The sequence below is a fragment of the Eutrema salsugineum genome, unplaced genomic scaffold, assembly GCF_000478725.1.
Source record: "Eutrema salsugineum unplaced genomic scaffold, Eutsalg1_0 scaffold_2, whole genome shotgun sequence".
NCBI lineage: Eukaryota > Viridiplantae > Streptophyta > Magnoliopsida > Brassicales > Brassicaceae > Eutrema > Eutrema salsugineum.
Genome location: NW_006256829.1, coordinates 7,648,249 through 7,665,495, shown reverse-complemented (window position 1 = coordinate 7,665,495; position 17,247 = coordinate 7,648,249). Strand labels below are relative to the sequence as shown.

The 17,247-nt window shown below is 33.2% G+C and overlaps 1 protein-coding gene across 1 annotated transcript; it reads left to right on the top strand.

The window, feature by feature from the left end:
* The first annotated feature begins 6,655 nt into the window (after positions 1 to 6,655).
* LOC18019232 (probable WRKY transcription factor 38) lies at positions 6,656 to 13,116 on the top strand. The gene is made up of 4 exons (XM_006400699.2): positions 6,656 to 6,881; positions 12,072 to 12,108; positions 12,310 to 12,432; positions 12,534 to 13,116. Exons 1-4 carry the CDS (start codon positions 6,656 to 6,658, stop codon positions 13,018 to 13,020), a joined length of 873 nt encoding a protein of 290 aa, XP_006400762.2. The 3' UTR covers positions 13,021 to 13,116.
* Positions 13,117 to 17,247: the final 4,131 nt, after the last annotated feature.

The window sequence follows — 17,247 nt, the reverse complement described above, 5'->3', positions numbered from 1 at the left end:
GTTCATTAGCGTGATTAGGTTTTGCGTTTGATTTTACTTGTACACAAAATATATTTTCATGGAGTTTTCCTTGATATACAAATATCATCCCTTCCCAATAATCTTATCATAATCTCTTAGACTCTTACCATCAAAGTGACAATAACAATTACTTGTTAACCTTTCTCATCGATGGTGACAAAAGAGCGCGTGATAGGTTGGTTGAGGTTCCATCGTTATCTATTGCCATATAATGTTATTTTTTATTTGGAATCATATTCAAGATTAAGTATTATATTTTTTTGTAGTATGTATATAACAAGAAATGATTCGTTCTAGTACTCTCAAGTCTTATTTGAGATGCCCTACAACGCGTCCTACAACCACATGAACTGAAAATAACCACACATTTTTACTTGTTTGTAATTTTCTCCATATACATGCATGTATTCGATCAATCAATCTATGATGGGGACGCCGGTTTGGTTTTACAAAACTAATAATAGGAACATGAGTTTGTTTACTTTAACTTCTACCAAAACCGATATCAAATTAAAGAGTGCGCGTGTTCGATTTTGGGGTTAGTTAACAATTTCCTCGACCATAAAACATAACTAAATGCCATGGAGGAGTTTAATCCATAGGCAACTCGAGTTGGATATTCGCTGTAAGTTTCTTACGGGACAAATATAACTAATATTCTTAAGAAAACATACCATATTAAACCGGATAGATTAAACAAAAATATATTTCATTTTGGATTAAAGGGCTTTTCAGTTACTTCAGTCTGAATTGAACAGAAATGGACATTGATGCAAAACAAAAAAAACAAACCAAAAGGCAAAATCATACCAAAGCGGATTCGGTTGGCTTTGGTAATTTCTCCAATTTGAACTTGGATTTGAATATCATAAATCATAATCACTTAACCCTAATTAAAAACAACAAAGTTCTTTTCTTTTTTGGGAACAAGATCTGAGGGAAATCGAAAATCCAATGAAAAGAGAAACATGGTGCATGGATTTGTGTCAGCTCAATGTCTTTTGTGAACCCCTTTAACAATAAAGTTTAATTCAGCCATACCATTTTGCTATAATCTTTCTTACGCTTTTTCACTTCTTCTTCTCATCAAGTCACATGAACCTCGGACCCATCAATTGTATTTTCTTCATTATTTCCTTCATAAAGATATGATTAAAAGAGCATGTGGCCATGCTCCTAAAATCAATTCCCACTGAATATGACATCATTTCGGCCTTGCCTAACATTATTGGTACTATTTTAAGAGAAACAAAATATGGAGGAAGTTTTCCTTTAAAAAAAAAAATATTTGGACAACTATGGAGGAGGATTTCAAATGGAAGTTTTAGTTAATTATTTTCCTCTCAATAATATTGGTATATGCTTAAGTGAGATATGTACATGTTTTTCCTGATGAGTGATGAGTAGTGCTTAGGTGACCGCTGAATATTTCTTATTTTAACCTTTCAAAAAGTCTTTTTCTTCAATCTTCACCCGGCTAAGATCTCTTTGTATTTTTAAACCATGCTAACTGTTCATTATGTGCTAAACTTTTTAGTTTACGTACGTGCACACTATGTTTTTTTTCTTTTACGGTTTATCTATGTGACAAACTATGTTATACTTGAGATAATAACACATATTGCTTCCATGATTTTTTTTTTTATATCATCGGTCAAAAACACGGATCATCAGATAAAAGTTTATTAACGGTTACTAAAACCGTCTAACACCGTTTACGACTACTTAACTCCTTCTATAATAAAAAATCACATAGTTCCAACATCTAAGTAATAGCTAATCACAATGGTTTATAGAATATCGTCTAAGCGTCGTCTAAACGACCACATATATTGCTAGCTATCGTTTAGTAGAACAACGGTGTAAACACATAAGGCTTTTTCAATTACTTACAGCATGTTATTAAGAGGGTTTGCTTTTGGTTGAGGCTTCTATCTTTTGTGGGCTTTTCTTATATCCATTGTGTAATTTGACACATATCCTTTCCGGCCCACCGTTTTGCAGCTTTGCTCCCTTGTTTTAAGAACTAAGTAGGTAATCCCAGATTTTGCATTTATAATTTTTTTTTTGTGAGGTCTTTGCCTTGATGGCATGATTGATAAATGAAGTTGTGAAAACAGAGAGGAATAGTTTTCTTGTGAAACAGTCTTTTTTTCTTTTCACTATTTCACCGATGAATATACTCCCTTACCACCGTTATGAAGCCTTGAGCATATTAAAGAATGATGGACATGCCTACAGTTATATCAATTAACATGATACAATATATATATATATATATATATATCCTATATATCTGTATATCAAGTATTTATATGCTATATATGATAGGCTAAAAGGTATATTGACTGTTTATTGATAACAAATAGTATCGATTCTCTGTTTCTGTTATGTTTATATAGGGGATTACTATTTGATTAACAAATAATGGCACCTCGCTAAAAGAGGATATCCACACTTCCCCTACAGGCTACAACTGCGGGTGGCAAATACTGAAATACATAACATAAATGTGAATTCTTGCTTATACATCTGAAACACAAAATTCCACCCGAACAATTTCTATATTATATAATTAGTTAAACTTGATTAGTTTAATTTTTGTTTTGTTTTATATAACAAATCTGGATTCTAACTTATACTTTGAAACTTTTAAAACAATATTATATATATATATATATACATAACTATATACACTAAGTAAGTTTATTTTCTATCTTACCAAGCTAGTAGTTTTTTAATATCTTCCCAAACTAATAGTTTTAAATAATCTTTCTCTACGAACGATGCAAACTAAATCCAGGATCTGATGGTTGAAAGAAGGTAACTCGAACATGAGATTCTTCTACAAGCCTGTTTTGACTCGGAAATCTATCGAGGCAACACATTTATGATGGTTTAATTAAGGAAACTATAGTCCACTAGTTTTTCTCAGTTATGTGCTCTCAGTGGATGCGAGTTTCATTTACCAAATTTAACTATCTAAAATCCTACTCGGATGATTACAAAAAAAAAAAAATCTAGTATTAAAAATGTTTTTGTCTACTATAAAATGATAGCGTTACAGTTAATTATTTTCCCCATCGTTTTGGTATAGTTAGATCCATATAGGTCTTTAGCTAAAAAAAAACAGAGTTAAAGAAAAGAAAAATTAACTGTATATGCTGCCTCAAAATTGTGGCTATCTTTTTTTGTCTTTCTAGAACGTCGTCATAAAGCAAAGCTTGGTTTTTCTGCATGCAATTATGTGTTACTTCAGAAATATCATTGTAGAAGTTGGATTGGATTTCTTTAGATAGTTTTAATATCTAAAGCAGATAGTTTTAATATATCCACTGTTTAGCATCGGTATAACCTTAAACATGTCTAGGTCAATGTTAGATTGCGAGCGAGCAAGATCAGTGTTTTCTTATGCTTTCTCGTCTGGTTTTGTTTTGGTTTTTATTTTTAATTCCGTAATCCATTTTCTTATGATTTCGTTGTTGTTTGCTGTATTTGTCGGATTTGTTAGTAGTTTTTTATTTTTGGTCTTTCTGATTTCTTTGTAATCTCTGTAACTTCTGTAAAAAAATCGAAAATTGGTAATATAATTTTAACATGTTTACCAAAAAAAAAAAAATCAGTGTTTTCTTCTAAATATGATTATGAATAATCAGAACGTCAGAGATATTTCAGTTGATAAAGCTAAAAGCACGAATCCAGATTTTAAGTATCTAGAGTTTAAATCCACAAGATAGAATTTGGAATGTTATTATTATTATTTTGAAAGAGATCAATTTAAGAATTTGTTTTGGAGTTCCGTGGGATTAATGATATTAAATTATTGCGGAAACTTGGTCGTCGAAAGAAGGCAAGGAAGGCATGTACGAAACTGGAAGCTAAAATCCAACCTTTTTTTTTGGCCGTCTCAACGACTTGGTTTTAAAATATCTAGTAAATAAATTATTAAACTAAATGTTTTCAAAAATTTTCATGGATGTCATGTTCATATGCACATTCAAATTCACACACGTTGGCAACATAAAATAATATGACTTGACCCAAAGCTTTGCTTGATTTGTACCATCCGTGACCCCTCTCAATATAGTAATACCAAAACAAATTCAAATAAAATCTGGGATAAAATTTAGCAAAAACATTAAAATAGCTAACCGAGATCTAGTAAGCAAGTCATAAGTACAAAATACATGTGGGCAACGAGTTTCACAGATCAGAAAGTCACATCATGCTAAAGAAAGTTTAGAATATTTCCCTTTATTATTCTTATATGGATAAATCAATTACCATTATTCACCCGCAGAAGAAATTTTTAATTCTTTCAATACGTACAGTTCAAGTCTTCAAGATGCCTAAACGTTCAAGAGTTTCTTGTAAAATTATCATTTTCATTGTAATTGACGAATTAAAAAAAGTAATCATTCTAAAACATTGTGGTTATTTTTTCCCCCAACATGTCACGGTTGGATTATAACGACCATAAGCCCACAAAAAAACAAAAATCAGTAGTTTATTAATTAAAACAAAAAAAAAGTATATCCTAGCCAAAGGATGAATCCCATCAGAGTTGACTACTTGTCGTTAGTGTAAAATATCTACAATGCCCTTTAATTTATGACGTCATTCAGCTGAAGTCAGCAACTTCGACAAAGCTGTCATGTGCTGCGGAGGTCGGATGTCTAACGGAATTAACGCCGTTGTTTCCGTCGGCGCACTTGCCAACTATTTCGCAATTATTTCAATTTTAATTTAATGAAGGGCTTGTTGAGAATATGTAGCCAAAATTACTCTGTTTTGATAGGTTAATTTTTGATGCATAGTGTGAAAATACATAAATATTTTTGATGGTAGAAACTAGAAAAAGGAAGAGATCGATACGTCGATTTACGGTTTAGCTTGGTTTGGTCTTTTGGTTGTCGATTTATATTTTCTTTATAGAAAAAAATTGAAACTATGTGAAGTTTTACATGCACTTCAGTTTGGTTTGGTTTCAATTTATTTTATCCAGTAACAAAAACAAGCAAAAGACGATCGATAAGATGATTTCACGGAAACAAAAATTTGAGTTTATAAACTAGAAAAAAATCGAGTCTATGGTTTAAAAGATTTCACAAAAAAAAAAAAAATTGAGTCTATGGTTTAAAAGACTTCACAAATAGACATTTTGGACTTTAAATTTGAAATTAAAGAAATACTGCTATTGTTAAGTATATAAAAAAGACGTTCCTATTTTACTGTATCTGAAAACCAGAAAAAACCTGTTCGATCTTATGGTTTTTAGACGGAACCAAATTAAAACCAAAACCTTTTAAAAATGTTAGCTATATGATTTCAAGATTTAACTAAATCAAAACCGAATCAGCTAATTTATGTTTGGTGTATTTTTTTTTTCTTATCGGTTAGGGCTTTTTTTCTCACTTAGCCAAAAGTTACACATGACTTTTTTGGGATAAAAACACCAATATTCTATCAAAAGGACTAGTACTGGACTATTAATTGAATATTTGTGTATTTAACTTTTAAAATACATTTTATTTGTTCATATTTCCTACTGTATGCTTAAAAATCATCAACATTCTTATTTACAAGTAATCTTATTATACCCTATAACTGGTTAAATTTTAACAAATTTATTATTTCAACTTGATAATTGTTATTGTATAATAAAACATCTCAAAACCACAACTCTGGAAAAAAATCCACATTTTTCCAACCTATTTTAAGTTTTGTGAAACACATTTTTCTGTTAGACTCCTCCTGTCTTTTGGATATGGTATAAAATCTTAAGTATTCTAATAGACATTAGCCAAACAATTTCTGTAATTAGTGAAGTGAACCGCGTAGATATTTCCTTTTAATTTGGACAACGAGTGAACGCGTAGACTAGTGTAATCAAAAGGATGCAAGCATGTAAAACAAACTCTGTTATCTATGGATGAGTACATGACAAATCATATGTTAAAGTCAACACCTAATTTTGCTTTCTATTTATCTTTTATTTAGCTACTCCATTTGGTGGAGAGAACCGAGCACATGTCCTAAATCATATAATTCTTACTAAACTACAACCTAGTGTATATATATAAATATAAACATATATCTTGATTAGGAGACCCAACACTTGGTCTATAATTGGTATGGAGTCGAATTGTTTATACTCTCTCCGTTTTATAATAAGTTTTATTTTTTGTTGTAAAAAGAGTGTTATTTTGCATTTTCAATGTAATTTTTTACTCTTATTTCCTGTTTTATCCTTCATTTAAAGATAATAATCTTTGTAATTAAATTTTATAAAAGTATATTAATTAGAAGTATATTTGTATATTTTATTAATTTCTTAATCTGTGTGAAATGTATCAGATTGACACTTATTATGAAACGGAGGGAGTATGGCATACATTTTGTTTGTTTGTTACTTTGTTGGTAAATAGTATTACTTCCCGTTAAATAAATATCAAGTTGGAATTACCTAATACCTTCTTATCGAGTCTATGGTTTAAATATTTGAGATTCCCACATGTGGTATTGTGTGTGTACCACTTGCCCCTATATATCCCTATCCGTGCAAAATTGAAAGACTCGAGAGAAAGAAAACGGCCAAGAAACACATACAAAGCTCAGTCTACTATAATAGAAAATGAACTCCCCCCACGAAAAGGCGGTGCAAGAAATCCTTTATGGCCATAGATGCGCCATGCGGTTGAAGTTGCGGCTCGACGATCCAATGGCTGACTACGGATCAGTTTCAAGTTATGATCTTGCTAAATCGATTGTCCAATGTTTTTCCAATGCCATCTCAGTCTTATCTGATCAACCAAAATCAGAGGAAGATCAATCTTCTGATCTATCTTCAAGGGATTCTTCTGAAAGGATTTTAATTTTGTAGTATTTTGAAGCTTAAAAATTCATTTCTTTTTCATTGCTTAAAGATGGCTACAATGAGAGCTTGCTATTTATACAAAGACACTTTCTTGAGAGCTCTAAACCCTAGTGCCAGATGTCAAGCATCGATTAACATAGCTAAAGCATGAAATCGGTTTTGAATTTCAGTTGTACGTTCTCTTGCCAGCTTGTTTGCAGACACCTCTGAATCAGTTCTGTTTTTGTCTTGTTGCAGGTGGAGAGAAGACCGTTGCAGAGTTCTGGGCTTCTGCAGATTATAACTCTGATTGGGCTTTAACGTTTGTTGGCCCATATCCATTGTCTTCTCACTTGATGAAGCTTCTGCGACATCGTTTTGTACTCTGGTTTGACATGTGCTCTGTTTCGGAGGGAAATGGTTAATAGCCCCTCTCAAACTCGGCGTAGGTGGAACACTGACGCCTAGTTTGCTTCGGAGATCAGTGAAAACTTTCTCTGGTAGGGATTTAGTGAAAATATCCGCAACTTGTAGATGAGAGGGAATGTGTTTGACCAACAAAGTACCAAGTGCAACTCGCTCACGCACATAATGATGATGGGTCTCAAAATGCTTAGTTCTCTTGTGATAAGCTGGATTTACTGTCAAGTAGACGGCTGACAAGTTGTCACAGTACAACTCAGGTGTTTGATGAATTGGAATTCCAAGATCCTTCATTAGAAAACCAAGCCATGTAAGTTCAGAAGCAGTTTCAGATAAGGCTCGGTATTCTGCTTCAGTAGAGCTTTTTGCAACCGTTTGCTGCTTCTGCGATGCCCATGAGATAAGATTTTTGCCAAGGAAAGTGCAAAATCCACCAGTTGACCTTCTTGTGGTTGGACAACCAGCAAAATCACTATCACTGAAGGCACGGATTGTAAAATCTGAATCCTTGTGAAATGAAATACCCATCGTCAAGGTGCCTTTGATGTATCGAAGAATCCGTTTTAACAACTGAAAATCCGAGACTGTAGGAGCATGCATCTTCTGACAGACAAAATTAACAGCATATTGGATATCAGGTCGAGTAAGTGTGAGATATTGCAGCTTACCAGCCAAACTTCTGAAGTAAGTCGGATTTTCAAAAGGTTCAGTTTGATGAGGCACTTTGTGAGGTTGAAGTGGTAGTGGTGTTGGCATTGCAGAGCAGTCTGAGAACCCTGAGAGAGCTAATAAGTCTTCTGCATATTTTTGTTGAGAAAGAAAGAGCCCCTCTGCATAAAAGTGCGCCTGAATCCCAAGGAAGTAATGCATTTGACCAAGATCTTTCATTCGAAAGTGTTGATTTAGATCATGAAAGAGTTTCTGCAAAGTCTCTGAGTTATTTCCTGTGATGATCATGTCATCTACATATAACAACAGCAGGATGATGTTTCCATTGTGAGAGTACACAAAGAGAGATGGATCCCGAATGCTGCATATAAAACCAAACTCCAATAAGTAGTTGCTGAACTTGTCGAACCAGGCTCTTGGAGCCTGCTTAAGGCCGTACAAAGCTTTATGAAGTAAACAGACATGATCTGGTCTAGATTTATCCACAAAGCCAGCTGGTTGTTTCATGTATACAGTTTCAGTGAGATCACCATGGAGAAAGGCGTTTTGTACATCCATCTGCTTGATTTCCCATTGCATTGTTGTGGCAGTATGAAGCACTGATCTCACTGTTGCTGTTCTAACAACTGGACTGTAGGTCTCTAGATAATCGATTCCTTCCTCTTGATTAAAGCCTTGTGCAACTAACCTGGCTTTAAGCTTGTTGAGACTTCCATCTGCATTTAGCTTGGTTCGGAAGACCCATTTACTACCCAGAACATTCATATCAGGGGTGTAAGGAACAAGAGACCAAGTATTAGTCACTTTGCAGTTGTCATATTCCTCTTCCATTGCAGAGGTCCATCCGGGATCTTTCAACGCTGATGTAACTGTTTTTGGCTCGGGGTAAGAGACTTTCTGAGTAAATAAGACATATCGTGGGTTTGGTTTTGTGATTCCAGCTCGAGACCGAGTAGTCATTGGATGTTGATGAATAGATGTGGCGGATGAAACAAGTTCCTCCGGTAATATTGGAGGTTGATCAAGTGAACTTTGGACAGAGTCTTCCATGGGTGATGATGAGACTGATGGAGAAGCTGAGAGAGGAGTGACTGGCCTGCTTGGTGAGGAGGAAGCACTGTCGCCAATAGAATCATGATCTAAGCATGTCGTACGCTCAGAATACTCCCTCACACCTGCAGTAGTCACTCCTTGCGAAGACTGTTGGGAAGAACTCGATCCAGACACTAATGATGAAACAATAGTAGGTAAGTCCGTTGCTGTTGCAGGAATGAATATCGGACGTGAAACCGGAGGTGTAGACTGAAGCTTCTGCGATTCACCTTTCAACCAGGCATCATATAGAACTGTATTGGAAGATGAGTGATGAGAGGTATAATCAGTTTGAAATGGAAATGTTTCTTCATCAAAAAGAACATGTCTACTGATGTATACTCTTCCTGTTGGGGGATATAAGCACCGATATCCTTTGTACTTATCATTGTAGCCAAGGAATACACACTTTAATGAACGAGGATCAAACTTTGTTTTTCCATAATCACGAAGTGTAGGATAACAAGTTGAGCCAAAGGTTCGCAGAGATGTGTAGTCAGGAAGGTTACCATTTAGAGTCTGATATGGAGACTTTGAAGACTCCAAAGTTGATGTAGGAAGGAGATTAATCAGGAAGTTTGCAGTATAGAAGGCCTCTACCCAATACTTTTGAGGTAAATGGCTTTCAAACATCATCGCTAAACCCAATTCAACCAAGTGGCGATGCTTTCTCTCTGCTAAACCATTTTGTTGGGGCGTATGTGGGCATGAGATCATCTGTTTTATGCCACATTGAGTGAGGTGAGTCACAAATTTGTTGCTAGTGAACTCACCACCTCCATCACACTGAAAAGATCCAATCTTTGCATTATATTGGTTTTCAACTAGTTTCTGAAAGGCTAGAAACACAGTATAGAAGTCTGACTTGAGCTTCAATGGATAAAACCAACAAAACCGAGACCAATGATCAACAAATATTACATAATATCGGAATCCTTGAACTGATAACACTGGAGAAGGCCCCCAAAGATCACAATGAATTCTTTGAAGGGGCTTTGTAGCTACATAATCGGAAGCAGAGAAAGAAAGCTTAGTGCTTTTGCTAAGTCGACATGACTCACACATTACACTAGTCCTTTTATTTATGAAGATAGACTTAGATGAAGCAAGTTGATGAATAACTTGAGAGTTTGGATGTCCCAGTCTCCGATGCCAAACTGCCTCACTAGTAGATTGCTGTCTTGAAGAATAGAAAGCCTGCGGTTTGGAGCCTGATTCATCCTTCAAAACATATAACCCTTCACTGTTTTTGCCCAACATTATGAGCTTCTTTGTGACCTTGTCCTTAACAACAACCCCATCACAATCAAACTCAAAAGAACAAGGATAAGCTTTTGTAATCTTAGACACAGAAAGCAAAGATTTGGCAACATCAGGACAAACCAATACATCGTGTAAAGGAAGTGTACCTGAGGAAGAAGCAATAACTGTGGAACCAGTGTGTGTGATAGGCAGAAAGTTTCCATCTGCAACCATTACAGCATCAGAGCCAGTATAAGGATGAGTATTTTGCAGATGCTGAGCTGAGTTGGTGATGTGAGCACTGGCTCCTGTGTCTGGGAACCACTCATGACCTTGATTATCTGAAACATCAGTGATACGGAGAGCAGCCATTGCAGAAGGAGTACCATCAAGCTGATAGGAGTTATCGAACCTGTGCCAACAGTTTAGAGCAGCATGACCACGGCGACCACAGATCTGACAGGTTGGCCTGTCTGAGACATCATTTGACCCGGTGTAAGAGGAGTTCTGTTGATGAAAACCGCGACCTCGAGTGGAGAAGTTTCCACGACCACGACCTCCTCGAAAACCTCTTCCACTCTGACCTCTACCACCTCTGTAAGAGTAAGAGTTTTGTGAGCCTTGTTGAGTGTTAAAGGCCAGATGTGGAGTAACTTCAGAGGATGTGGAATAGCTTTGCAGGCGATCATCAAAGGCTATTAGACGGTGTGTAACATCATCAAAAGTGGGAAGAGGGTCACGATCCATAGATCCCTCAACACTCGTTGTAATCGGTTCATAGTCACGCCCTAGACCATGTAAAGCAGCAAAGATCTTCATTTTGTCTGTAACAGGGCTTCCAATAGAAGACAACTGGTCACAGATGGACTTAATCTCCTTGAGATAGTCAGACATCGTTTTGCCAAGTTTAGATGCGGTTTGAAGCTTGCGTTGAAGCTCAAAAAGTCGTGAGGATGAGACGCGGTTATAGTGACTTGCTAGAGTGAGCCAGATCTCAGATGCAGTGGCACAGTTTACCACCAGACTCAGAATATCTTCAGAGAAAGAACCACGGAGCCAACTCTGAACGATGTGGTCATACTGAAGCCACCGAGAATAAGCAGGGTTTGGAGTGGTAACAGTGGTGTTGTTAGCTGCTGCAGTTGTGACTGTTGCTGATGGTTGAACGACTGTGCCTTGAACAAAGCCAAGAAGACCTTGTCCAAGCAGAAAACTTTCAATCTGAGATTTCCACAAGATATAGTTGCGGTCAGTAAGAGTGACAGTAACACATGTCGTGATACTGAGAGTAGGAAGAGGAAGATCCATGGAGAACTCCATGGACCCCTGTGGCTCTGATACCATGAAAGGATTTTAATTTTGTAGTATTTTGAAGCTTAAAAATTCATTTCTTTTTCATTGCTTAAAGATGGCTACAATGAGAGCTTGCTATTTATACAAAGACACTTTCTTGAGAGCTCTAAACCCTAGTGCCAGATGTCAAGCATCGATTAACATAGCTAAAGCATGAAATCGGTTTTGAATTTCAGTTGTACGTTCTCTTGCCAGCTTGTTTGCAGACACCTCTGAATCAGTTCTGTTTTTGTCTTGTTGCAGGTGGAGAGAAGACCGTTGCAGAGTTCTGGGCTTCTGCAGATTATAACTCTGATTGGGCTTTAACGTTTGTTGGCCCATATCCATTGTCTTCTCACTTGATGAAGCTTCTGCGACATCGTTTTGTACTCTGGTTTGATATGTGCTCTGTTTCGGAGGGAAATGGTTAATACTCCTCCCCTTCCCCAGATCAGAAGCCCCTCCAAGAAAAGGTATTGATATTTAGCATTAAGTTATAAGCCCTCGAATTTTTTTTCTTGCTTTTTTTCTTATTTAACTTCAAATAAAACAATATATCAAATATCTCTTTCATATAAAGGCAATGTCCTCCCATAAATATGTGACTAGCAAAAGAGTGGGATATATATGTGTTGATTTTTATATGCTAATATTTGATACCACCATATTTGCAGAAAGATTCAAAGTACAAATTCAAGTGAGAACTGGAGGGACGATTCACCGGATCCGATCTATTACGACGGGTTTCTTTGGAGGAAATACGGCCAAAAAACTATAAAAAAATCTGATCACCAAAGGTATAATTAATATAGTCTAGCTAATAGGATATAATTAAATTTAATTGTTTTTGTTCCAATCAATAATGCTAATATTGGTGTATGCATTGATGTTGATACAGGAGCTACTATAGATGTTCATACAACATAGATCATAACTGCAGAGCAAGAAAGCATGAACAGAAGATCAAAGACAACCCTCCGGTTTACCGAACCACTTACATCGGCCAACACACTTGCAAAATCAATCATAAACAAGATCCCATTTTTACTGCCGTTCAAGATCCGGTCGATGATTTGAAAAGTGGCCGGATGATCCAATTCGGGAAAGATCTTGATCAGGAGAAGGAAAGCCACTCCAGCGGGTTCTCCTCATCGGTTAAGCATGAAGAAGATATCATCAAAGAGAAAACCATGGAACCGTACCGTGAGATAACCGGTGATGGTCAAGATTGTCAATATGTGATGGAATCATCGATATCACCATCAAGTTCTTATCCTCTGCCGTCGTCATCTGGCACTGAAAGTGTCTTCTATGATTCGGATTTGTTATTGGACAACTTTGATTCGTGGGATTGTTATGATCAATTTGACTTTGGATTACAATAGATTTTTCTGCTAAGACTATTTTTAAGGATTTTTTTAATGACAAGAATATATATACTATGTTTTAAAAAATGTAATTTCTGCTACACTAAAATCCTTATGTACAAACGAATATATATTTTTTTATCTGGTTGCCTTGCTTGATCAAAAGGAACTTGAGCATGTCATCATCCTTTTTCTTCAATATATGGAATGATGCCTCTTTAGATCCTCCATTTATTCTGTTGCTTGCTTTTTCACATTTGCAAAAGAAGGTTAGACTAGATAAACTGATAAATCAATTTCAGTTGGTGTATTATTATAGAATTTTCGATATTGAAACATTTTTAGTCGCTATTATTTAACTTTTTGGCCTGAACTGAACATGACTATTTGAAAGCATGTCTATTTAACTCTACGAGTAATAATAATAATACTAATAAAAATTAGGACAAAAAGATGGATGATCAAAGCAGTCTCAGCCCACTTGTCGTCATACCCCAACCAGTTTTTTCATATTTGCCGGCGACCTTGTTTGTATTGCAAGAGATTAATTATAAGAAAACTAATTATAATATGCTGACACTAGAAAACTATATGGTTGACAACCATAAAAATTGTATTTATGAGCGCGTAGAATTTTAGTGAATAAGTACACTAGTTATATTTTCTCTTTTTTTATTTTATTATAAAAGCATCGTATTATGAAATTTTACACACATAAAACATGCATATATATTACACCTGTCATTGCAATGACAGGTGTAAACTTATCTCTGTAATATGATATATTTCATAAACTTATCTCTCTAATTGATAATTTGAATTAGGATGTATCGAACTATGAATAATATAAAATATCAAAAGGTCATTAGTTCGACCGAAAATATCTTGATCCATGGAAGTAATATATAAATAAATAAGTGTGATGAGCTTCAATAGTATAATTCTTTTCTTTCTTTTTGTATTCTCTCACCTCTATACCCACGTGGTATTGAAATGATGAACTTCAGTGAGCTGATGTCATTTGTTGATGACGTTGATGTTGTGCGTAGCCTAACGACGTTTTCCATGCCCTTATCTTAGGGCATTAGTTGGCTACTGCTACATATATAATTATATAATTTATATACCAGTTGTCTATAATATATGTTATATGCCAGTTGTCTTACGCATTTTATAAAATATGTTATGAATTAAAAAAACTGGAACTCTTTTCATATTTAATAAATTATATATCCAATTGTGTTAGTGGAACTAAACTTCTCCGTGAAGGGTTCAACTCGCTTTTAATCTATCGTTTATAATTGTTTGTCTGCAGCTGAATGGATAGCAATTAAATCAACATGTTTATAGCTCTTTAACAAAAAAGAAAAAAAAATATCAACATGTTTATAGCTGAAAAATGAAAATAAATAATAAAGTAAAGCTGATTGCTATCCATTATAAGAAAAGAGGATCTTATTGAGTATAGTCCATTCTACCCGTTGTACAAACATAAAATGCAACTAAATAGTTTATTTGAAAACAACCAGACATCGTTAAATTGTAGGGTAAAAGACTGAAAAATGAGACTAATAAATTTCAACGTATATATAAAAAAAAAACGATAGATCAGGGATTCATGGTAAAGTCAACTACTGTTTTTTTGTTTTTAAACCACTGTTTTTTGTTTTTATCTAACCATTGATTAGCGAGCTACTTTCGAGATGGAGCACATGTCGCAGTTCGTGTTTGTTTGTATTATTTTTTATTATTTATTTTGTTTGGTATACCGTATATCATTGCTAAATATTATACTCTTTAATGAATTTTTACAGAATTACGGAGATACACATGAAAAGGAAAAATACAAAGAACTAGAATGGAATGAAACAAACCATAACTACTAAGCTAAACAGCATAACCAAGGAAAATAATTAAAAAATAGCAGACAAGAACCAGAGATTAAACCAAGCGCTGCTAAACAAGAGTGCCCTACTGAAATCTGAAAATCCAACCAACTCGGAAACGAAAAGCTCTCATCTCTCAATATGAACTGCAGGCACCAGACGAAGGCTTCTGACCCGCCATTTGTCTGATTTTTCTTATCATAAACCTTTATTATATAGATTATTATATGACGCATATAACATAACCATACGATTGGCAGCTACTTTTACTACCATTTCCTAGTTTTGTCCAACGTCTACACAACTCTCTGGCTGATCCATATATAGCCAATTAGCCAGACTGGCACTTTTGGCCTCTGAAACATCTGTTCCAGGTTTCTAATTAATTAAATATCTTCTTTAGCCTAAAGGAAAAATTAAAGAAGTTCGACTATATATACCATTTGACATTTTATGGTTAAAAAAGAAGATTCCAGCGCTAGATAGCAATGAATTTTTCGAGCTAAGCCGCTGGAAGAAGCACAACAATCTCCTACATTTTGACGTAGAAAACCTTTATTAAATCAAAATTTTACACAACAGTCTCCTACAGATTTTGCACAATAACAATATTACATCCTCTTGTTAAAAAAAAAGCAATATTACATCAAGCAAAATTTTATACAAAATAAGCAAAAAACATTGATTGCTTTGTCTACTAGGTTTGTCGGTCACATAATTCGTGAATTCGTAATATTCTCTTTACCGAATGAAATAAACTTTATCATGTTCCCATCAATATGTTACGGATAACATACTATATCAAATTCAATAAATATAAATCTATTCTATTAAAACAGAAGCATATTTAGTGCTTGCATCCAAACACTCCTAAAGTTTTTTTTATAATATTTTATTTTATTTTTATATTTAATTTCCAAAAATTAGTTATTAATTTAAATATTTTTAGATTTCCTAAAATCTAGGTCATCTTTAATTTAAATTTCAAATTATTAGACATTTAATTAAATTTAGTTACAAAAATTTGCATTCAATTTAATTTAAATTCAAAAAATTCAAAAAAAGTTATAATTAAATTTTATTACGAAAATTTAGATAATAATTTTAATACTTTAGAATTTCTTAAATACAGGAAATATTTAATTTAAAATTTAATATTTAAATAATATTTTTATAAAAATGCATCGTAAATAAATATTTTATCGTATTTTATCATAAACAATCGGTCTAAAATATCAAATATTTGAGATTAATAAATATTTATATTATACAATAATATGATCGAGCTGATTAGAGTTATATATATATATATTTAAGGTCCATGAGTTAATTTATTAAAACATGTAAGATATTAAGATGATTTGATATATAAATCTATTCTATTAAAACAGAAGCACATTTAGTGCTTGCATCCAAACACTCCCAAATTTTTTTTATAGTATTTTATTTTATTTTTATATTTAATTTCCGAAAATTAGTTATTAATTTAAATATTTTTAGATTTCTTAAAATCTAGGTCATCTTTAATTTAAATTTCAAATTATTAGAAATTTAATTAAATTTAGTTACAAAAATTTGCATTCAATTTAATTTAAATTCAAAAAATTCAAAAAAAGTTATAATTAAATTTTATTATGAAAATTTAGATAACAATTTTAATACTTTAAAATTTCTTAAATACAGGAAAGATTTAATTTAAAATTTAAAATTTAAATAATATTTTTATAAAAATGCATAGTAAATAAATATTTTATCGTATTTTATCATAAACAATCGGTCTAAAATATCAAATATTTGAATTTAATAAATATTTATATTATACAATAATATGATCGAGCTGATTAGAGTTATATATATATATATATATATATGATTTGAGACAATTAAAATAACAGGTTAGCCCGTTTATATATATATATACATTTTTTAATAGCACAAATAGTAAATAAATATCTTATTATATTTTTTCATAATTAATTGGTCCAAATATTCCATATTAGTAAATATTTATAGGGTTATACAATTATAATTATAGTTTTATACGGGTTAGTTTGTCAAAAAATGTAAGATATTAAAAATGATTTAAGATAACTAAACGGATGGATTAGCAAATTCATAGATATATAGATTGTTTATGTGTAAATCTAAATTCACATAATAACAAAGTTTATAATTAACATTAAATCAATATATACTTAATTAACGTATACTCTTATTCTACTAATATACAAATTTTACTGTTTAAAATTAAAATATGATAACATTTTTTCGATTTAAAAAAATAAACAACAAAAAAAAATTATATCTAAACAAAAAAGATAAATGCAACTTATATTAGAAATAAAAAAATAAAACATTC

Coding starts and splice junctions, on each gene's coding strand:
- LOC18019232 (XM_006400699.2), top strand. CDS start 6,656: ATGAACTCCCCCCACGAAAAGGCGGTGCAAGAAATCCTTTATGGCCAT. Junction 12,109..12,309: donor AGAAGCCCCTCCAAGAAAAG/GTATTGATATTT, acceptor CCATATTTGCAG/AAAGATTCAAAGTACAAATT. Junction 12,433..12,533: donor AAAAAATCTGATCACCAAAG/GTATAATTAATA, acceptor ATGTTGATACAG/GAGCTACTATAGATGTTCAT.